The sequence below is a fragment of the Eptesicus fuscus genome, chromosome 11, assembly GCF_027574615.1.
Source record: "Eptesicus fuscus isolate TK198812 chromosome 11, DD_ASM_mEF_20220401, whole genome shotgun sequence".
NCBI lineage: Eukaryota > Metazoa > Chordata > Mammalia > Chiroptera > Vespertilionidae > Eptesicus > Eptesicus fuscus.
Window position 1 is genome coordinate 57,805,015 of NC_072483.1, and position 24,325 is coordinate 57,829,339.

Here is a 24,325-nt window from a genome sequence, read left to right on the forward strand (position 1 = left end):
ATTGGGATGACACTCTAAGCCAGTGGTCAGCAAACCGTGGCTCACGAGCCACATGCGGCTCTTTGGCTCCTTGAGTGTGGCTCTTCCACAAAATACCATGTGTGGGCACGCACGTACAGTGCGATTGAAACTTCGTGGCCCATGCGCAGAAGTTGGTTTTCAGCCTGGGCGAGTCCATTTTGAAGAAGTGGCGTTAGAACACTCAAGGGGCCAAAGAGCCGCATGTGGCTCGCGAGCCGCAGTTTGCCGACCACTGCTCTAAGCAACTGAGCCCGGCCAGGGCTGTATTCATTTTATAATTTGAAAAATACATTACAAACACTTTTTAGGGTGGAAAATACAAAAAGGCCCCACAAGACAGTTATTTTATAAACCTAGTAGATTTGAATAATTAAAAGTAACAGTATTTCTAAACTGCAGAAAATTTACAGCAACAACAAAAATTTTTTTTTTAGAACTTTATAGCAACAATTTTCCAGAACAAGTCTGCCCTCCTGTAGTGCTCTTAGTTCTCTCCAAATTGGGTTCCACCGAGTAAGAAACAACTGAAGACCCACTGTCAAAGCCTATGTTCTTTTTTTTTAAAAAAATTTTATTTTATTACTTTATTGATTAAGGTATCACATATTTGTCATCACCCTCCCCATTCCCATCCCCCCCCCCCACATGCATGCCCCCATCCCCCTGTTGTCCGTGATCACTGGTTAGGCTCATATGCAAGCACACAAGTCCTTTGGTTGATCTATAAAGCCTATGTTCTTAGCAAGAGTGTATCAGACTCTCTCAAGATGTCTGTTTGTATTCTTTTTTTAAAAAATTATTATTATTTTTAAATTTTCACTTGCAGATATTTTTTCCATTGATTTTTTTTTAGAGAGAGTGGAGGGGAGGGAGAAGGGGAAGAGAGAGAAACATTGATGTGAGAAGACACACCGATTGGTTACCTCCCGCACTCACCCTGACTGGACTGGGGGATTGAGCCTGCAACCAAGGTATGTACCTTTGCCTGGGAAATGAACTGGAGACTTTTGGTACATGGGCCGGATGCTCTAATTACTGAGCCCCACCAGCTAGGGTTGTGTTCTTTTTTTCTTTTTAACTTTTATTATTTATTTATTAAATTGATTGGGGTGACATTGGTCAACATGAACATATAGGTTTCAGGTGTGGGTTTATATGGTGTTTGTATTCTTTATGTTAACATAATAACAAGTTATATGATGTTAGTACTTATTTATAATTCAGTATTTCATTTCATAATAAAATTTGCCTTAGCCACATTTAGGGTATATTTTTATTATTTTGTATGGTTTTAAAAGATGTAAGATTTGATATAAGTTAAAGCCAGAAGCAAACAGCTATAGAGCTAACTATCCCTGATTTAACGTAAGTTTGATTTAAAAGAGCTCACTTAGTATTTTTAACATGAATGTTCCAACATATTTTCCAGAAGGATAGCAATGTCTAAAGCCTTAAAGTCACTCTGAGTTGTGTTAACCAAAAATTATTTTAATAGGGAAAAAATGGCTTTTCTTCTGCTACAAAACTCTGACTTTTCCAGTTTCAAATATCAACACATGCAAAAAGGCACATGGGCACATATTAGGAGGGACCAAACAACAAAGTTATAATTATGATGAAACATTATGAATATCTGAAAACAGAACACTAAGAAAAAATGTATTTTTCATAGTCAAACATTAGACTTATTTTAGAAAAAGATATTTTAGATTTGTCAATGAAATATGCTGGGAGACTAAACTGAAGCTTTTGAGGAGGCTGTCAGTTCCAGACAGGGGATAAGCTGGGCTTAGAGCACTTCTGATTCCCACTGTTGGCAGAGAAAGCCCTGGAGAAGGAAGGGCTGGGATCCTCTGCCACTGTGGTGAATGTGATCTATAAAATTAGACACAAAAATGCACAACACGTGTGCACAGACCATTCCAGTAACAACAGTTTGGAAGCACCTACAGATGTTTTTCATGTTTCTCTTTAACAACTAGTCAAAATCTCTAAAAATAAAAGCCCGCAATGACTGCAGCCCAGGAGTCGGGGGCTGAGGAGTTCCACTGCCTCCTTGGCCAGCAGTGCAGCATCTGACCCTGGGTGCAACACCAACTTGTATGAATGTGAGGACAGCATCACAGAGGGACAACATTGGCACCTCTGGGAGGTCACAGTAGTGGCCACCCTGCCCTTGTGCATGAGAGCCCAGACCCCTGAGGAGACGGCAAGGCCCCTCCATGTGTCCACACTGCCCTGATCTTGCTCCCATTGGTGACTCAAGCCCAGCCTGAATCATCTTGGTGTTTCTAAGCCCATGTCTCCTCTACCTGAGAACCCTGCAGCGGCAGCTTCCAAACACTTCCAGGACCACACTGATTCTCACCGCCTCCTGTCACTCCTGTTCACACCACGTTCTGGGCCGGGCCCTGGATGGGCTTGGTTCAGAGTCATCGTGTCCTCAGTGCTTTTCTGTCCATGAACACTTTTCCTGAGAAGAGGCCCACCCCTCCCGCCTTCCTACCCAAGTCCCCTCCCTGTGTGATTTCTCTTCTGAGCACGAAGGGCTCTGTTGTACCTTGTTTATCCTCGAGCTCCCACTGCAGAATAAGAAGACTGGGCTCAGAGTCCATCCCGCTGACCTCTGTACCCCCAGTTTCTAAATCAACCTGGTGCCATCCCCAGTCAGGGGACCCAACTGGCAAGTTTCATTTCCATGCCCCTCTGCTGAGATCCTGAAATGACTTCTCTACCACACAGCTGTGGTGGTGGGACTGTTATTGGCATGGAGATCAGTAGGATCTCGTTGCTAGCAGAATTTCCTCGTCACTGTGTCACCCAACATAGATTGTGTACACCAACCTTATGGGTGTGCCTGAGCGCATGTGTGTATGGGGTGTGGGGTGGGTGGGGAGGGGAGTTGGCACTGGGAGCCTCGGTACCACAACCAAGTAACTAAGAATAACAATATTCACATGTCTGCCCTGTGCCACATTCCTGGGCATCAGGGGCAAAGGAACAGATAAACTGCCCAAGACAAAATGACAGGTTTAAAAGGCCAGGGCAGAGTCACATAATAGCTATGTGCACTAGAAACACACAGAACTCCTGTGGAAAGCCTATATTATCCTGGAGTTTCAGATGCTGAATTACTAACTTCTTCTCCTGAGATCAGACCAAAATAAGTTCTGAGGCAGTTTATTGCCATATTTAGGATGTTCATGTAGGAGCAATGACAAACATCTGGCTATGATGCTTGCTGGAATTTTGACTATTTTTTCCTGGCCAGAAAGAAAACATTAGGTTTTTACTGAAATAGCAACGTAGTCTTCTAGCATGGAACTCCACAACTGAGAATCTGTCGTCCTATGTGCCACATGCTCAAGCAAAAGCTTTTGCAATTCTTAAAAGACAAAGAAGGAAAGCCCACTCTAAAATGTTGAGTATTTTAAGCAAAGGCATGGGTGAGTTCTCACACACCCAAACTAGGTCCCAGACTGTTCTTTTTACCACCAAATAGCACTTTTCCACAGTACTAACTTCCATATAAGTTAATAGAAATGCTACAACTTGCATCAATTCCTAACCCTAATAATTACAAATGGTCTAAACACCTTGCTCTCTAAGCCGAGGAGAAGATCCCCCTCCTCTGCACCAGGGTGACTTCAGACACCTCACACCTGACAGTCTGGCGCTGAGAGTGTTTCTGCTCCACAACTGCATACGGGCCAGGGCAGGTGACACATGGCTTCCACGTCGGCTCTTTTATTGCTCAGGAAAAAAAACAAAAAACTTTCCAGAGCTGAGGCCAGATTTCTTCCTCCCCACTCCCCCAGATATATATATTCAAAGCCACAGAATTCATATATCAACTGAAAACAAATCAAGATTTTACTAGATCAAAAAGCTGGCCACTGCCTGGCCAGTGTGGCTCAGTGGTTGAATGGCAACTCATGAACCAGGAGGTAACGGTTTGATTCCCAGTCAAGGCACATGCCCAGGTTGCAGGCTCGATCCCCAGTAGGGGGTGTGCAGGAGGCAGCCAATGACGTTTCTATTTCTCTTTCTCTTTCTCTCTTCCTCTCTCTGAAATGAATAAAAACATATAAAAATATATTTTTTTAAAAAAGCTGGCCACTGACTAACCTTTGGTAACTTAAAATCCCACCAATAAGTGTCAAACATCACACAATGAAGCCCACACCATGGGCTCCACTCTGACTCTGGATTCACAGATTTTTCTCCCTTTCTCTGTACTATAGCACATGACCTTCTACACAGATTACTATATCCAGCAAGGCTATCATTCAAAATAGACAGTCAAATAAAAAGCTTCCCAGACAAAAAAGGCTAAAGGAGTACATCACCACCAAGCCAGCATTACAAGAAATGCTAAAGGGATTGCTGAGAAGAAGAAACAGAGAGAGAAACCTAGCTATACAGAATTAAAATGGCTATAAATAAGTACCTCTAAATAATAACCCTAAATGTAAATGGACTAAATGCTCCAATCAAAACGCGTAGGGAAGCTGAACAGATACAAAAACATGACCCAACTATATGCTGTCTACAAGAGACCCACCTCAAAACAAAAGACACACACAGGATGAAAGTAGAGGGATGGAAAAATTTTTCCATGCAAATGGAAAAGGAAAAAAATTGGAGTAGCAATACTCATATCTGACAAAATAGACTTTAAAAGCATCATGCTAAGTGAAATAAGCAAGTCGGAGAAAGATAAATATATGATCTCACTCATTTGTGGAATATAATGAACAACATAAACTGATGAACAAAAATAGAGCCAGAGGGGGGAAAATATTCTAGAATATAATAGAAGTAATCCTGTTATTTTCAGATTTTTAATATTTCCTACAACTTTTGTGATATCATACTATGTTAGTACAGTTTTGGTAATATTATTATACTTAAAATCCTTTTATTCTGGAAATATTAATGTTTACTGCATGTAATATTATTATATGTAAGACCATTTTTCTTTTTTAAAAAAATTTATTTTATTGATTTTTTGCAGAGAGGAAGGGAGATGGATAGAGAGTCAGAAACATTGATGAGAGAGAAACATCAATCAGCTGCCTCCTGCACATCTCCTACTGGGGATGTGCCCACAACCAAGGTACATGCCCTTGACTGGAATTGAACCTGGGACCTTTCAGTCTGCAGGCGGACGCTCTATCCACTGAGCCAAACCGGTTAGGGCAATGCAATTTTTCTTGAATAATTAGTGTTTATTGCATGTAACATTATATTTAAAACTAGAGGCCCGGTGCACAAAATTTGTGCACGGTGTGTGTGTGTGTGTGTGTGTGTGTGTGTGTGTGTCCCTCAGCCCAGCCTGCACCCTCTCCAATTTGGGATCCCTCTCACAATCCAGGACTGCTGGCTCCCAACCGCTCACCTGCCTGCCTGCCTGATTGTCCCTAACCACTCTGCCTGCCAGCCTGATCATCCCCTAACCACTCCCCTGCTAGCCTGATTGACACCTAACTGCTCCCCTGCTGGCCCAATTGCCCCTAACTGCCCTCCCCTGCCAGCCTGGTCACCCTTAACTGCCCTTCCCTGCCAGCCTGGTCGCCCCTAACTGTCCTCCCCTGCAGGCCTGGTTGTCCCAAACTGCCCTCCCCTGCAGGCCTGGTTCCTCCCAACTGCTCTCCCCTGCAGGCCTGGTTCCTCCCTCAACTGCCCTCCCCTGTAGGCCTGGTCCCCCCCCAACTGCCCTCCCCTACAGGCCTGGGTCCCCCCAAATCCCCTCCCTTTCAGGCCTGGTCCTTCCCAACTGTCCTCCCCTGCTGGCCTGATTGACCACAACTGCCCTCCCCTGCTGGCCATCTTGTGTCCACATGGGGGTGGCCATCTTGTATGTTGGAGTGACAATTAATTTGCATATTACTCTTTTATTAGATAGGATAATTTTTCTTGAGATAGTTTATTGCATGTAACATTATTATATTTAAAATCACTTTTCTTGAAATAAAAAAAAACTGACAAAAATAAAATAGAGCAAGAGGGGGGGAAATATACTAGAATATACTAGAAATAATCCTGTTATTTGCAGATTTTTAATATTTCCTACGACTTTTGTGATACCATACTATGCTAGTTCAGTTTTGGTAATCCTATCTAATAAAAGAGTAATATGCAAACTGACCATCACTCCAACACACAAGATGGCTGCCCCCATGTGGTCAAAGATGGCTGCCCCCATGTGGACACAAGATGGCCTGCCACAAGATGGCCTGCAGGGAGGGCAGTTGGGGGTGATCAAGCCTGCAGGGGAGGGCAGTTAGGAGTGACCAGGCTGGCAGAGGAGGTAAGTTGGGGGCGACCAGGCCTGTAGGGAAGGGCAGTTGGGGGGGACCCAGGCCTGCAGAGGAGGGCAGTTAGGGGTGACCAGGCCTGCAGGGAAGGGCAGTTGGGAGGGACCAGGCCTGCAAGGGAGGGCAGTTGGGGGCGATTGAGCCTGCAGGGGAGGGCAGTTAGGGGTGACCAGGCCTTCAGGGGAGGGCAGTTAGGGTCAATCAGGTTGGCAGGGGAGCAGTTAGGCATCAATCAGGCTGTCAGAGGAGTGGTTAGGGGGTGATCAGGATGGCAGGCAGAAGCAGTTAGGGGCAATGAGGAAGGCAGGCAGGAGAGCAGTTGGGAGCCAGCAGTCCTGGATTGTGAGAGGGATGTCCGACGCCCGTTTAGGCCCGATCCCGGGCGGGCCTAAATGGGCAGTCGGACATCCCTCGAGGGGTCCCAGATTGGAGAGAGTGCAGGCTGGGCTGAGGGACACACACCCCCATGTACGAATTTCGTGCACCAGGCCTCTAGTCCTATATAATAAAGAGCTAATATGCAAATGGTTGTCACGCACTCATGCACTCGCACCAGGGCCGGGGGACCTGAGGCTGGGCCGGGGGACCTGAGGTTGTGCCCCCCCGCCCGGTGGGCCTTGATGGGGGACCTGAGGCTGCGCCCCCCGCCCTGCAGGGATTGACGGGGGTGGGTCTGGCTGGGTCTGGGTCTTGTGTGATTTCGAGGTGTGCGCAGGTGGGCAGGGACTTGACTCTGGGTCCCGTGGCATGCCCCAGACTCTTATAGGAGGGAAATTTTCATATACATTTTACTAATTTTCTTTCATCTCTGACACTTCTATTATAGAGAAAGGGCAAACAGCAATATTAAAATATTTCCTCTAGCCGAAACCGGTTTGGCTCAGTGGATAGAGCATCGGCTTCCAGACTGGATGGTCCCAGGTTCGATTCCGGTCAAGGGTATGTGCCTTGGTTGCGGGCACATCCCCGGTGGGGGGTGTGTAGGAGGCAGCTGGTTGATGTTTCTCCCTCATCGATGTTTCTAGCTCTCTATCCCTCTCCCTTCCTCTGTGTAAAAAAAATCAATAAAATATTTTTAAAAATATATTTCCTCTAATTAATTCCCTTTTAATGTGCATGAATTTTGTGCACCAGGCCACTAGTCCCATATAATAAAAAGGCAATATGCAAATTGACCCTAACGGTGGAATGACCAGAATGACCACTCGACCAGTCACTATGAGGCACACTGACTACCTCTTGGTCCCTTTCCCCAGCCGGCAGGCTCCCATTGCCCAATTTCAAATGGGGAACTGGGGGTGGGTGGTGGGGGATGCGGGCGGTGCCAAGGCCCCTGCCCCGCCAGTTGCCCCACACACAGAGGGCGACCCGCGATGGGGGCGGGGCCAGCGAGCAGGTGGGAACAGCTGACCTCTTGGTCTCTCCCCCGAGCTGGCAGGCTCCGATCACCCAATGACGAACGGGGAACCAGGGGTGGGTGGCGGTGGGTGCCGGGGCCAGCTGCTGGCAGCTGGGGAAGATGGCCCTGATTGCAGGCCAGGCCTAGGGACCGTATCTGTACACGTCAGGCCTCTAGTATTATTATACTTAAAATCCTTTTACTCTTGAAATATTAATGTTTATTGCATGTAATATTATTATATGTAAGATCATTTTTCTTGAATAAATGGTGTTTATTGCATGTAACATTATCATATTTAAAATAGTTAAAAAAAGTAAAAAGGCTTCCTGCCTGGCCAGCGTGGCACTGTGGTTGAGCTTCGACCTATGAACCAGGAGGTCATGGTTGGATTCCTGGTCACATGCCCGGGTTGTGGGCTCAATCCCCGGTAGGGGGTGTGTAGGAGGCAGTTGATCAATGATTCTCTCTTATCATTGATGTTTCTATCTTTCTCTCCTTCTCCCTTCCTCTCTGAAATCAATAAAAATATATTTTAAAAAATTCTTAAAAGAAAACTTTTAAAATCCCACCTCAAGCCATACTGAGATACCACTTCATACCCACTAGGAGGGCTAGAATCTAAGTCAGATACGTGTGGATGTGAAGGTGAGAATGTGGAGAAAGGGGAGCCCTCATAACACTGCTGGGGGATGTAAATGGTGCAGCCACTTTGGAAAAGTCTGTCAGTTCCTCAAACAACTAAGCAGAGTCATCGCATGACCCAGCATTTCCAGTCCTAGGTATACAGCTAAACAAAAACGTGTACACGAATGTTTATAGCATCATTCACAATTGCCAAAAGGAGGAATGTCCATCAGCTGATGATGGATAGATAGTGTGGTCCATTGCACAGTGGAATATTTTTTGGCCACGAAAGGAATGAGGCCCTGACATATGTACTTAGACCACCTTCTGAAACATGGTGCTCTGTGAAGAGGCCAGTCAAAAGACCATTTGTGGATAATCCCACTGATGTGAAATGACCAGAATAGTGACATTCATACACAGAAAATAGATGTTTTTTTGCTTAGAGATGAGGGAGAGGGGGTGGAGGACAGAGAGGTGAAAGCCAGTGATGTGGGGTTTCTTTCTTTCTTAAATGCAAATGTATTTTAAAATACTAGAGGCTCCTCCTTGCAGGGAGCGGGCCTAAGTTGGCTGTCGGACATCCTTAGCGCTGCCGTGGAGGCGGGAGAGGCTCCCGCCATCCCTGCTGTGCTCAACAGCCGTGAGCCCGGCTTCTGGCTGAGCGGCGCTCCCCCTGTGGGAGTGCACTGACCACCAGGAGGCAGCTCCTACATTGAGCATCTGCCCCCTGGTGGTCAGTGTGCATCATAGCAACCAGTCGTTCTGCCATTCAGTTGATTTGCATATTAGCCTTTATTATATAGGATTATATAGGATACTTTTATTGATTTCAAAGAGGAAGGAAGAGGGGGAGAGAGAGAAATATCAATGATGAGAGAGAATCATTGATCGGCTGTTTCTTGCAGGACCTCCAATGGGGATTGAGCTCAAAACCCAGGCATGTGCCTGACTGGAATCAAACTGTGACCTTCTGGTTCATAGGTTGACACTCAACCACTGAGGTACACCAGCTGTGCTGTGGGGTTTCTTTCTAACGTGATGAAAGTACCCTAAAATTGACTTTGGTGGTGGTTGCACATATCTGTGAGTATACTAAAAGAATACTGAATTGTATACTTTAAATGAGTGAATTGCATGGTAGGTGAATTATATCTCAATAAAGCTATGAAACATTTTCAGCTTTATTGTCTCTAGCTTCTGGCTTCAAGCCATCTTCACCTCCAGCAGCAAGAATTAAAAAAAGCACGTGTTCTCTGGATCTAGACAGAAAGCTGGGGCAAGCATATTCATGCTCCCCTGACGACAGGATGAGGCAATTCCGTGGTTGTGTGAACATCACTTCTGAGAAAGTATAATGACCTATCTCTCCTCTAGGTGACAGCAGCGTGGTTCTACACCAATCTGCCACTACTGTGGCAGTCAGCACAGATAGCAAACAAAGTTCATTTGCACACATGGGGAGACAGAAGGTATAATTAAAGCGGGGTCTTGCAAGCCCACCTCTCTGAAGCAAGTGTGATGGAGCAGCAGGGCTGCCTCACTTGTTGAGAACAAACATGAAACAATTAGCCATAGACTCTGCGTAGAAAGATAGACATGACCACAGGGAGGCCTTCAGGCCAAGTTACTCTATATTTTCAGTGAAGCAAAATATAGGCATTTCAAAAATAACTAAATGTCAAATTCTTCCCTAAGTTAAAAAGGTCCCTTAAGTATAAACCTCCGACATCAAGTAGAGAATTCTACTCAGCCTCACTCAAGGCCAGTGTTTTGTCACCACCTGTGCATGTTAGCCAGGACTCTGCAAGGTGTCATCAGCATGTCTGCCCTGCCAGTTCACAGACTCTGCAAATTCACAGACTCTACAAGTTCACAGACTTTGCTGCTTAAGACTTAAGTGAAAAATAAACCAAGCAAGTAGGCACGAGATGGGTGCAGATGGCCAAAAACCCAGAACAAACAAAATAGGAAACACTTGGGTCTGAGGTCAAAAAGATTGCTGCAGAGAGAACTCAAGCACTTAAATAAAGCATGTTAATCCAATCTAACTTCTGATTTTGTTCATCCAACCCATATTTACAGAGCAAGGCCCTGTCCAAACGCTGACGATACAGCAGTAGCTAGAACAAAGCCTTGCCTTCCAGGAGGAGAGACAGCAGGCCAATTCTGGGACAGGGAGTGTCCTCACTGTGGCCAAAAGACCCACCCAGCCAGGGACCTCACTGCTCTGTATGCCCACACCCTGCACTATAAGCTTGCATCATCCCACCGATCCAATAGCAAATGTGTCTCTCTGTTCAAATATAAAGAATATAAAGGAGGGTATCCCCTTTTCTCTCTCTCAAAAATTCAATTAAAAAACAAACCAAGAATAAAAACCCCTGGCTGGGTGACTCAGTTGGTTGGAGCATCGTCCCATACACCAAAAGGTGGTGGGTTTGATTCCCGGTCAAGGCACATACCTAGTTTGGGGGTTAAATCCCCAGTCAGGGTGTGTATGGGAGGCAACCAATTGATGTCCCTCTTTCTTTGTCTCTCTAAAAAAAATCAAATATAAAGGAGGGGGCAGTGGGGACACAGGTGACCAGTGAAGAGTGACCGTAGAGCAGGGACAAAAGGCCCGGAGAGGTAACCAGCCTTGATCTCTGGATCTTAGGAGCTGCAACACACAAGAGACCTGGAGGCAGAAAGTAGCAGGGCATACCTGCCTTCTCAGACTAGCTGCTTCCAGAGGAATTTAGGGGAAGCACTTATGGGACAGGGCAATGAAGTGTATCTATCATTTAGCAAACCAGCCCAGCCCACTGACACAGGCACTGAGCTTCACAGACGGTCTTCTTTCCAGGACTGTGTTCCTAATCCACTGGCAACAGCTGCTGTGGTAGCAGCAAAAGGCCACAGCTTCCTTGGCACGCCCTACCCATCACGGTGGCTCTGCCTCTCCACCCTGTGAATCCTGGTTTGCCTGGGAGTTTGCTTTGATCAGTAAAACCTGGCAGAAGCTACAATGGATCAGTAAAACCTGGCAGAAGCTACAATGCACGAATTCCAAATCTAGACCTCAAGGGACTTTACAGTTTCCACTCATCCCCAGGCAAGCAAGGCCATGTTTTCACTGGAGGGAGAGAGTCTGCAAGGAGGAAGATTCTAGTTGAGGCTGTAGAAATGTAAGGCCATCATAGACCACGCAGCCCCTCAAAGCCAGCCAGACCAGAAGAACCTCCAAGCCAACACTCAGACACACAGGCAATAGTAAATGTTTGTTTTAAGCTACTAAGTTTTGTTATTTACCAAAGCTAACTGGTACAAATTTGAATTTTAACTTCTCCTAAAAGGTATGCATCAGTAGGTAACCACAACTTAAAAAGTACCCCATCTACCTCAGGATATGCAACAGCAATTTGATTCTTTAATTTCTGGTAACTCTCCAGGACTATACAAATACCAAACATGATAGTTGTATTTGACTAATATAAACAACAATCTCAATTTATTAAAACTTTTACATGCTCTAAATATTTTGAAACCTTTACAAAATACCATCTCTAACTTCCTTATGTATAAAATGACCCAGATACTTAGTAAATTTCTCAGAGAAGGACTACAACCTATTTATGACTCAACAATAAGTGTGTGTTTTTTTCTTTTCTGGGGCCTAGTTTTAGTTGATAAAGACCAGTAAACTTAGTACAATTCTTTTCTTTTCTTTCTTCCTTCTTTCCATCTTTTAAAAATTTTGATCCTGTTATAAGCCCAGACCACAGTGAACGTGTTTAGCATAGGATGGCTACATGGTGGAAATTCTTCCAAACATTTGCCTGGAAGAGTTTTGGGAGCCCGCTTAATGCCCAGACCTTTACCTATTTCCTACAGGTGATTTACGGAAGGGTGTCTTGGTGAGCCAGGAAATGCAGTCATGGAACCAGTAGCCACCCATTAGCTGCTCAGGGTCAAAGGTTGCCTGTGCCAGACTACCTTCCCTACAGAGGCTGCCTCTTGCAACATAGTGACTTGGGAAGCTGAACAGACAGGTCCTGCCAGTTTCAGTTACCACTGCCCTGATGAAGTGATATTTGATGTCCTCCTCAAATAAGACCTTAAAAGAAGTATTCAGGGTCCCGAGTTCAGACACTATGAATCTGGGCACTCAAGGGAGAGAATGGTGTGCCCTAGGCTCTAAGCAAGAGGCCAGCCTCCCTTCCAGCAGCCCTGCTGACCCCTTTCTAGCCGCACTGTGCTCATCTCCCCCTCCCCCTCCCCTTTTCCATGAAATGCACTCTATAATTAGGCACTGCCAGAAGCTAAAGGAGGTTTCCTTCAGGCCCCTTCACAGCCTGGCCCACAACTCAATAACTGTTTTATTTTCTGTGTAGCATCTTGATTTCTTGACAGAAAAACCCAAGCATAAATTAATCTGCTAAAGTTTAAGTTCATTTTCTTGTCCTTACTTTTGACATTAGATCAGGAAAAGCTTCTAAAAATACTACTGTGCCCAGTGGGTGTGGTTCAGTGGTTGAGCCTCGACCCATGAACCAGGAGGTCACAGTTCAATTCCCAGTCATGGCACATGCCCAGGTTGTGGGATCAATCTCCAGGAGGGGTTGTGCAGGAGGCAGCTGATCAATGATTCTCTTTCATCATTGATGTTTCCATCTCTCCCTCCCTTTCCCTTCCTCTCTGAAATCAATAAAAAATATATTAAAAAAAACCAAACAGATACTACTGTAAGTCAATATGAAATATTTAAAAAAGATAATATATTTATGCATTACATTTGAAAATAAATAACTTAAAAATACTTATTCTAATGTCATTTAGAAAAATCAGAAACATATTTTCTAATGTATTATGTTGGTCTAAAATTGTCCTTTAAAAATACATATGTATATACATAGATACATACATATATATAATTGTTTTTGCCAACATTATCAGTTCAATCTAATATTAGGGAATTTAAAAAATACAAATGTTATTATGGCTGACCTAGAAAAACCAGTTCTATGCTAAGACTGTGCAACACTTCCCATCCAGGCTCTCTGCATGATGAGAGCTCAGTCTCACCCAGCCACCCTGAGCTTGGGGACTGTGTCGCCCCCACATTTCAGACGAGGAAGCTGACATGTAATGAGGCAAATTAACAACCCCCCACTCAGGTAGCCAGTGGCTGAGCCGGGAGAACCTGGGTGATACCCCATGGTTCCAGTCTGTACTCTATAGCACCAGGCAGCTTCTCAAAAGAGAAAAGTGCAGAGACAACATAATCAGAATTTTAAAGGACAGAGAGGAGGATCCCATTTTCCAAACTGAAAGGAGAAATGCAATGTCACCATTTGCAAGGATTTTATTGGGTGTACCAAAGCCACCCTTAGTCAACTTCATAAAAAAGCAGCCTAACCAGCAAAATGTAATTTGGGGCATAATATTCAACTTTCATGCCCTAGCCGGTTTGGTTCAGTGGATAGAGCATCGGCCTGTGGACCGAAGGGTCCTGGGTTCGATTCCGGTCAAGGGCACTCATGGCAGTTGCAGGCTTCTACCCTGTCTGGGCCCTGGTCAGGGCGCGTGCAGAAGGCAACCAATCGAAGTGTTTCTCTCACATTGATGTTTCTCTTTGTCTTTCCCTCTCTCTTCCACTCTCTCTAAAAAAAAAAAAAATCAATGAAAAAATATCCTCGCGTGAGGATTAAAAAAAAAAGAAGAAAATATAAGAAAGTATGCCTCCAAAAATCACTTCTTACCTCAATGTCAAACATTTCCACAGAGTTGTCCAGCAGCTTTACTCGGAGAGGTAAGCGCTTCTCCTGCATTCTAGCTGCTATCCGCGTCATCCCTGCCGAGGGAGCCTGCCCGGGCTCCAGGGTGCTCACTCCTGCGAGGGGCTGGGCTCCAAGGCGTGCCCCTGGGGTCTGCAGGGTTCGGTATGTTCCTTCTATCTCCCCCATTCTTCATCAGGTAAGAGTGAGGAATACGCTACAAAAAAATAAAACCCAAAGAATCACCACCAGCTATTTAGACATTAAAAGAATGTAAAAAATGACCAGGTTCACAGGAATTCTCTGCATGATTTTACAACTCCAATGAGTCTTAAATTACATAAAAATACAGAGGTGCCCTGGGTAGGTGGCTCAGTTGACTGAAGCGGTGTTCTATACACCAAAAGGTTGCAGATTCGATTCCCAGTTAGGGCACATACCTAGGTTGTGGGTTAGATCCCTGGTTGGGTGCGTATGGGAGGCAACCGATCCAGGTTTCTCTCTCCCTTCCACTCTCTAAAGAAAAATCAATAAAAACATATCCTTGAGTGGATTTTAAAAAACCCCAAAAACTATCTTCTACTCATACTTGGTTGGTGGAACAGAAAATATAACATGCACCTCCAATAACAATATTTCCCAGGGGGTTCTGCAGGATGGGTGGCATCTGAGCACGCCGACCCCACAGAAGCTCCTATGAGAGCCGCTTCACCATCAATCGGTGGGCAGAGGGCAAGAGGCTGGCAGGGCTAGTCCTTCTCAGGCTCTGCTAACCAGCTACACAGCCACTGTGCTGTCCGGGCCTTCGGCACAAGTAACGGGTCCCACGTGGCACAGCACCAGTGCGCTCAGCAGGCTCCTCATTTCTGCTGATGGGTGGGGAAAATTCCAAGGACAGTAGCTCAAGACAACCACCCCTGTCTCTGCCAACTTTGCATTCCTTGGTTTTTCTAGGTCGTGTCTCACCAGGCTGGAGTGGGTGCCACCGGTGGTGAGGGAAACACTTTCAGGCACAGTACAGAGGAGAGCCTCGGTGAGTGTCACGAGGACCACACACCTGAGGTTGGAAGGCACCCTCCCTATCCTGTCCTCACAATGACCACCTACCACCCACCTGGTAACAACATTGAGGGTCCAACAGAGCTAAGTAGCTGGGGCAGCACTGGGTGCCCTTTTCAATCCTCCTTGTGCCCTGGAGAAAGTCTCTATTTTTAAGCTATTGAGTTGAGCAGGGCAAATCACTTCAGAGTTTTTTAACAAAGAAAGAACAGGCTAAGTATCAGGCATAATCTAATAAGACTGGCTTGCTTTGAATTGTATTTATTAATATAGTTACCTTCTATTTATGGCAAATTTCCTTCTTAAATATAAGTATTTATGTTTGAAAGTCAACTTAAAGAAACATATTTAACAGTAAAACACAGTATGGCAAAAACCAATGCCAGATGTATAATCAAGAAAGAATGCAGCTGCTGCTAAGTGTTTTGTTTCACGTAATCATCTTCAAAAAGTCTTATACGAGTTTGCAGTAAATGTTTTAGAGGATTAATCTCACTACATTCCTGGTCTAGTCCCTTGCTTGCAAACTGCATGGCAGGCTGAGTCCTTTGTCCCTTTCCTCTTTGTCATGCTTATTTTGTTATCAAGACAAACTCCTGAACTTTTTACGTGAATTAAGTCCTAAAAGCTTCTCAATGACCAGGTGCCAGGCATCCCACTCTGTCCACTTAAACCCTACCTGGGTGAGAACTTCCATGCACATCTGGTTTATCAGACAGTAAGCGCAAAGCAAGGAAGTGAAACCCCCAGGAAAGTGGAAGGTGAACAGCACGGCACCTTGAGGTCGCGTGTTATTCTGCCAAGTACACGTCCTGTCTCAGTTCCTACACACTGAAAGGATGGATCGCCTTCGTTTGTTTGTTACTTGGGCCCCACGTCTGGGTTGGGTTAGCAGTTACCTATCATCTTCAGAATTCTCTCCAAGTTGTATGCCCCTGAGAGCAGGAACTAAATGCTACTGTAAATGTCTGCTATGTGTTTACTTAAAGTCATTGGCATCAAAGAACCCGAACTGCCTCATTATGCAATGCACTGTGTAGAGTTCAGAAACAAAGACAGGGCTCCCTCACAAACAGAACGACACTTTAGGAAATCACTGTTTTCATGCCATTAATAGTAAACCCGAGATATACAGGTTCTGAGAATCATAAACATGAGCTTTTTCATTTCAATTTCACAAACTTGAATAGTCAGTACAAAAGTGAGGGGATGTCAACAAGGACCCCACCTTGAAGGTGTCTCCTGTGTGAAACATGATTAAGTTCTTGGTCAGCTCACATTTAGCGAACCCGGAACCATCAAGAGTAGGTTCTTCTGAAACAAGCTGGGGGGTGTTTTATTTTGGGCACCAAAGCTACCTGTCCACTTCAAGCTACAATTCTGAAAACATATGTAAACCAGAATACATTTTTAGAAGTCACTACCCTTATTTATTCCATTGTATAATTCTCATTTATATTTGTTCTTAATAATTTTATATGGGAAAAACTTCTTCATACTTCTTTCTCTTTTTATATGGGAAAAACTTCTTCAAACTTCTTTCTCTTCTATTCTTTTTATATGGGAAAAACTTCTTCAAACTTCTTTCTCTTCTATTCATTATAAGAAAGTCATGTCTACACACATACTTCTAAAAAAAGGCAAGAAAGACCAACCCATAGTGTCCAGAGGGCACATTCAGGTGAGAAAACTCTAAGGAAAATATGCAAGGAGGTTATTACTAGAAAAGTCAGGGCAGTGGTCCCTCCTTCATGGTGGGAGGGGTCTGTCACTGGAGGGTAAGGGGGCTCAGTTCTATTACTTGACCAGGACAGCATTCACTTTATAATTAAGCTACAGAATTGATTAATATGGTTTTTCTATGTCTGTGTTTATTTTATAATAAAATATATTTAAAACAGCATACTTTTAATTTAACGCTGCTTCATCTGTCAGAAGAACGAAAGACATATTACACATAAAAGACTTTTCTTAGTTCAAGGAATACTAAAACATGGCTCCCTAGAGGAAACTCCTTCCTCACAGCAAACTTAGATCCACTCTACTGTAAACATTGGCACGGTTGACGCTGAAACTCAGGGTCATCTGAGGAAGACAGATTCACTCTAGTCAATGCTCCAGGAGGGACTCTGCTGTGACATTCCAAAGAAAAATCTATCTGCTATGACATAATAGTAATGTGGCATAAACTACCCATTTAATAAGCATTCAGCTTCAAGTTTAAGAAAGCCTTGAAAGTAGGAAACTCCAGTGCTGTGAATGTCAGCTAACCTTGTTCTCAAAGTCTACCCATTTATTTCAGAACAAGCAGCATAATTGGATACTTCCTGTATAAAGTGAGGCTGATCATTCAAGTCACTTTCTACAGCCCGATGATTTCCTCCAGCCTGACTCCGGGAAAGATGTCTGCATTGAGCCGTTTTTACAAATTATGACCTATAGAAGTTACTTTGTTCCGTTCTGTGTGCTTATAAACTAACATTACAAAGGCAAGGATATGCAAGCCAGACTAGAAATAAACACCAGTCCCTGATACACCCAGTGTTCTGCAGCCCCTGCTCACGTCTCTGCTGCTGCCAGAGAACCTTTCCAGAAATCCCGAGAGAAGTGACCTCCAAGGGACTGCAGCCCATTTTCCCATCTTCCTTCCACCAGACTGCAATGCTTTGTGGTCTTCATTTCTAAAAATACTGCTGGTCGCTGGATAGTTTCCACTACTGACATTTAGTGCTACCTACGACAAACTCAGCTCCTATGCGTACATACTCATTTAATAAAAAACTTAAAAAACCACCTTGAGACATATTCCATCTTGAAGTTGGAAGAATTTGGTTCAAAAGTCTGCCAAGGCTTTGACTAACGATGTGTCAATGCAGGTTTGTAACAAATGCCTGGGGAGGGAGGGTGTTGATATCCAGGATGGCTGTGCCAGGCATGGGGCAGGGGTCATATGGGAATTCTCTATAACTTCACTCAGTTTAGCTGTGAACTAAAAATTGCCCTAAAAAAAAAAAAAAAGAAAAAGAAAAAGAAAAAAGTCTAGTAAAAACAAAAGTCTTCCACAGAACACATAACTCAGAAGTGACAGAGTCAGGACTCAAGCCCAGCCTGGACTTGGCCACCATGTTCCCGGTCTCTGCTGGAAAACCAGCTCATAGCTCCCCAGACACAGCAGCCCGTAATCACACTAAGAGAACTTGCTCAAATTTCTCTGTGCAAAAAAAAATCAACCTTCCATGAAATATTTTTGGTTGCTTCTTTTAGGACCAAAAAACACACAACAGGTTCTCAAATAATATCATTTTGTTCAATGTCACTTCCTTACAACACTGATGAGGAAAAAAAGTCCATTCCCGGTGGGACCACTGTCTGTGTGGAGTGTGCACGGTCTCCCATGTCCATATGGGTTTCCTCCGGGGACTCGGGGCTCCTCCCAAATCCCAAGGATGTCACGTGAGGAGAATGCCCTATGTACATGTACAGTGTCCCTATCTTTGTGCGCATGGGTGGCCCTAAGATGGAAGGGCACCTGGGGGGTGGGGGGACAGTCCTAAAGCTGCTGGGAGAGGCTCCAGCCATCCATGACCCTGAACTGAAACCAGCAGGTTAGAAAATTGTTACCTTTCTTGTTTTTAGTATTAATGTTTCTCAAATGTATGTGTAGCTGATGTTTATTTCAATGTCTAATATTAGAAGTGTTTGGGGTCTTTATTTAGAAGTTTGGTGATGTTTTTGTGACCAGAAATATGTGGAACTTAATTCTGATTCATATCATTAGCTGCTGGTAAAACTAGTTTACTTTAGGTTGTTTCTCTTAATGTCACAATTTCCAAGAACCTGTCGACGACTAAGTGAGGACTTGCTGTACTTCTACAGTGACCAACGAAGGATGCAGAAGATGGCACTCATTCCCCTGCACGTTCTAATATCCTAAACCCCACTGCAGTGCTGGGAATGAACTTTTGGCGCTGATGGCATTTAAATGGAATTGTCAACCCTGGATTGCATTACCTCTTTAACACAATGCAGCAAGAGAGGGACCCTTTTTATTCCCTTTCTACTAAGCATGGCTGATAGGTTTTAGAATAAACAACTGAGTAATTCAATCAATGTACGGAACTGGAGGAAAACTGTCAGAACTTGCATTGCCAGGCAAGGCTTCATAGAGCTGACAAGGAATAAATGGCTGGCCAGTGGAGGGTGGGTGAGCATCCCACCCAGGGTCAGGGCCAGCTTCACAACACCCCCTCTCCGGGATACAGCCCATCTGTTGAAAGCCACAGAAAACACATCTGGTGCTGAAAACCTGGGGAGAAGGGCGCTTCGGAACTCACCTGTACACCTGCTCCAACAGGTGCTTCAGGATCGATGTCACATATATGAAGCCTAAGGACTGACAAGAACCTGCATCCTGGGCAATGCTGTCCCTCAAGTACCAGGAAGGGCAGTCACAGTCACCAACCTCAAAAACCTCTGGTGTTGAAGGGCAGCTCACAAAAACAGAAAGGTGTCCCCAGGCTGTGATAAAAGAGGCCAAATAATCAGATGGACACTCAGGCACTCATGGGAAACGAGGAAGGAAGGACACAGAGTAGCCTGGGGGCAGAGGGTGGAGGTCTGGAGGCAGTGCACCTGGGATCTAAGTCATTTCACCACGCCCAGCCCCACTGTTAGGACTTTAGGTAACCAATATTTGCAAATCTTACAATTCTCATACTCCCTAAGTCTTTAAAAGAATTGCCTGAACACTAAACAGATGTCAGTAATTTTGACCTTCTATCATCAGGTATTCTGACTTTACGTGAAACAAAATTCTATTAACTGAAAAATAAAGTTAAAAATTGTTTTTATTTATTGATTTTAGAGAGAGAGAGAGAGGAGGGGGGAGGAGAGAGAAACATACATTGATTTGTTGTTCCACTTATTTATGCATTCATTGGTTGACCCTGAACTGTACTCACAACCTTGGAGTATAGGTATGACACTCTAACCAACCAAGTACCTAGCCAGGGCGTGAACAATAAAGTTTTAAGAGCTGAAATGAATTTGGATAGCTGAATGATTCTCAAGACTTTTTAAAAAAAATATGAAGTCACCCAATTCACCATTAAATCTTCACAAAGTCAGAAAGATGTCTATACCAGTACACTGCTTTGATGTGAAAGCAGGTGTTTGGCACACTGACTTCTGTCAAAGGAGGAGGAATATAAACACAAGCATTTGCTTATATTCAAACAAGACTGAAGGATAAACCAGAAACTAATGAGGCAGGTAGGCACTGGGCGGGGGGCCGAGTGAGTGTGGGGGAGCGTTGGGAAGGCATCCTGGAAGCCACTTCTAATATACTATGTTTAGTCATTTTGACTTGGGAACCTTGTAAATGTTCCTATATGATTAGAAAGCAAAATTAAATCAGTGTTTTAGAAAAGCCAGCCCTAAAATTTCAAACAAAATGAGACAGATGATCCTCATTGTACACTAAAACAGTGGCTAAACTACAAAGAGAATTAGTTCAAGTGACTTTAAAACTTAGTAACTTCGTTATACATCACTAATAATATGTATCCTAATGATTAGGACTACAAGTGAAACCAGAATGTGGCATATCCCATGAAAAAAATGACCTAATTTCTTCAACAAATGGCAAAGAAAGTGGGGAGGGAGGAAAGAAACTATTAAAAGACTAGAGGCCCAGTGCATGCAATTTGTGCACTGGTAGGGTCCCTAGTGGCTGCTGGCCGGGTATTCCCTCCCTTCCCTCAGCTGCCTGCTGCTGCTGCCGCCACTGGCCAGCCCACCCCCTGGTCAAACTCCTGGAAGAACGCTGGTTGAGGGGACAATTTGCATACTACGCTTTTATTATATAGGACTAGAGGCCTGGTGCATGAAAATTCATGCACTGGAGGGGAGGTCCCTCAGCCCAGTCTGCCCCCTCAGGGGTTGCCTCAGGGGCGGGAGGCAACCCGGCGATCAGGGGAAGGCGACACCCCCATCTCACCTCACCTCTGCTGCTGCCACTGCCCGCAGTGCAAGCCGTGGCCGGCTCTGGTTACCTGAGCCTCGGGCAGCCCTGGGAGGCAGGGCAGCTGCCATCTGAGGCTTGCCTGCACCTCGGGCCGGCCCTGGGTGGCTGTGCAGCTGCCATCCAAGGTTTGCTTGTGCCTCGGGCTGGCCCTGGGCAGTTGGGGGGCTGAGGGGCTGGGGGACTCCGGAGGCAGGCGTGCAGAGCAGAGGACTGCCTGGGGGTGGACCTGGCTGTGCTGTGTGCCTGCTGCCCTGGTGGGGCTGAGGGGACTGGGTGCCACTATCTTTGAGGGCATGGGAGTCAATTAGCATATTCCCTCCTTATTGGCTGTGGGTGCCACCATCTTTGTGAGGACGTGATGGTCACTTAGCATATCACAACTTTATTAGATAGGATATTACCTGTCAGATGTGGACCTTATTTGAATCCTGAATCAAATATTTATGGAACAATCAGGGAAATGTGAATAGTAACTGGATATTATATATTATAAAGTACTGTTAATTTTCTTAATGGTATTGTGTATATATAAAGGATAAAATGCAATAATGTCTAGGATTTACTTTAATATAGTAAGATGGAAGGGACTATAGATCAAACAAACAAACAAAAACTCTAATCTACTTGCCCATATGTTGACTACTGAAGCTGGGTTTGATATATTATCCCTACTTTTGTGAATGTTTGGAATTTTCCATAAGTTAAAAACAAACAGGTCTAGCAACAAATTTCAATGTATATAAGGATCTAAGGATCCCCTGGAATAATGCACAGCTGATAGGGAGTGTGTGAGGTTCCTACACAATGAAATGCTGGCTCAGGCCCTCCCTATCCACCAGAAACCAGTGCCAGAGAATGAAAACTCTTGCTGAAGGCCATAGATCCAATCAATGGCGAGGAGAGACCAGCAGCCACTATCCTGGCTCCCAGGCCAAGGTAACATAAGGCAAATTCTTCAAGATTAAAAAACAAAACAAAACAAATTTTGACTTAAAAAACTACAGCATGCATTATAAATTCACTGTTTCCTTTGTCACCTCCACTTTATTTCAGTTATTGTATTTTTTAGTTCTAAAATTCCGACTTGTTTTTCTTTATATCTTTTTTTTTTTTTTTTTTGGCTAAAACTTTCTATCTTTCCACTTGTTTCAAGAGTACCCTTACTTCTTGGAACATTTCAATAATAGCTGCTTTAAAGTGTGTTTTAGTTTTTTCATTGCAACCATAACAACTTACCACAAACTTAGCCTCTTAAAATAACAGCCTTTTATTATTTCAGTTTCTGTGGGTTGGCAGTCTGGATGTGTATGGACCAGCAGAGTTCTCTGCCTAGGGTCCCATAAGGTCTAAGTCAGGGTGTCAACTGGCTTAGGGTCTTATGTGGCTGCTCTGGGAAGAAGGTACTTCTGGGTTTGTTCAGTTCTGCTTGGATACAGGACTGAGGCCCCCAGTCCATGCTTCTGGAGCTGCCTGTACCCTATGGCTTCCTCCATCTTCAGAGGCAGCATGCTGAATCCTTCTCAGGCTTCCACTCTCTCGGCCATCCCTTCTGATGCAGCTGGGGAATGAGCTCTGCTTTTAAAGACTTGTGAAAATAGATGAGGCCCTGCTGGATGATCCAGGACACCTCTCTTTTAAGATTAGCTGATTGGGACCCTAAATTACATCTGTAAAGAGCTTTTGCAGCATAACATAACATGTCCCAGAAGTGATACTAGTGGATGAAGGTCATGAAGGCCCAATTTTTGCCTACTCCAAGTCTTCATCAGGTAATTCCAACACCTGCAGTATTTCAGCTTTCGTCTGACTTTTCTCTTGTGAGGTGGCATTTTCCTGGTTCTGCATATGCTGGGTAATTTTGAATTGTATCCTGGACATTTAAAAAAATGTGTTATGAGACCTTAGGTCTTGTTTAAATCCCATGCAGAATGCTGGTACTTTTGCTTTGGCAGGCACTGGCCTGGCCGGGTGCAGGCTGCAAGTCCCGACCAGCCATCTCCAGGCTATGGTTGGCTTCAGCTCATCTGCAGAGGCTCTGTCCTCCCGTGTACCACAACCGACTGGCTAGCATTGTTTCCATTATTTGAGTTGCCAAAGTCTCTGGCAAGTTGGTCAGGGTCAGACCCATGTCCGCACAGCTCAGTGTTCAGCCCCAAAGTTCATAAACCACTTGGGTCACTTTTCCGAGGTCCTCCCTCTCAGAAATCTTCCTTGTGTACTTTCCAGTTGCCTGGGGCTCTCCTCAATCCTCCAACCAGAAACCTGGGGCTTTAGTCATTTCCTGTGACCATACCCATGTCTGGGACCAAGCTGCAGGAGGTGAGGGAGACAAAGCAACAGGGTTCCCCACTCTCTTAGAGATTCAAGTGTCTGCTTCTGCTGCCACAGGGCTGAGTGGAGGACAGGGAGGGTAAGGACAAGTATGGCTTTCTTCACCTCTCTCTTCTCCTGCAGCTCTCCTTGCTCCCACCTGTGCCCATCTCTGGGTTTCATATATCTGAAGACCAGGCTGGGATGCTGAGAGAAAAACAGGAACCTCCCTGTTGGTGCAGTGTACTTTAAATTCTGGCCTTTGTCCCCAATCCGCCTGTCACCATTTACTTGTCAGAGTCCCCAAATAGCTCCATGCAGCTGTCCAGGCTCTCTAGCTACAGTCAGTGGGAGAGTCAGCATGGAGTGTGCACATTCTGCCTTCTTGGAACCAGACCTTGACATCCGTGCACACTAAACCATGTCTACAGTGGTTATCTCTGGGAGAGGGGAGAGAGTTGATTTCTATTTCCTTTCTTCCAATAATCTGTACTTTTCAAATTGCCATTACTATTGAAATCAGATGGCTTTTCTGCAGACTACTGGTTAAAAGTCTTCACCGGTAGGGTTACTTATAGTGTGCTCACCTGCCAAGAGAAAGCAGGAAGGACTATTCCATCTTTCCTCTAGTTGTGCTTGCTCTTCTTTCTAAAATAGTTCATTTAACCCTGGTTGTTGCGGCCCAGTTGGTTGGAGCATTGTCCTCTACACTGAAAGCTGGCAGGTTCAATTCTCCGTTAGGACACATACCCAGGTTGTGGGTTTGACCCCAGTCGGGGTGCATATGGAAGGCAACCAGTCGATG

At 44.7% G+C, this 24,325-nt stretch overlaps 1 protein-coding gene across 1 annotated transcript in view; it reads right to left on the reverse strand.

The window, feature by feature from the left end:
- Nucleotides 1-24,325, reverse strand: part of FARP2 (FERM, ARH/RhoGEF and pleckstrin domain protein 2) — a 99,478-nt gene that overhangs the window by 69,590 nt on the left and 5,563 nt on the right. Inside the window, exons 2-3 of the mRNA XM_028140842.2 lie at nucleotides 19,520-19,703; nucleotides 14,112-14,343 (exon numbers count right to left, since the gene is read on the reverse strand). Of these exons, the coding sequence (XP_027996643.2) occupies nucleotides 14,112-14,315 (204 nt within the window). The 5' untranslated portion in view covers nucleotides 14,316-14,343; nucleotides 19,520-19,703. The remainder of the gene's footprint in view (nucleotides 1-14,111; nucleotides 14,344-19,519; nucleotides 19,704-24,325) is intronic.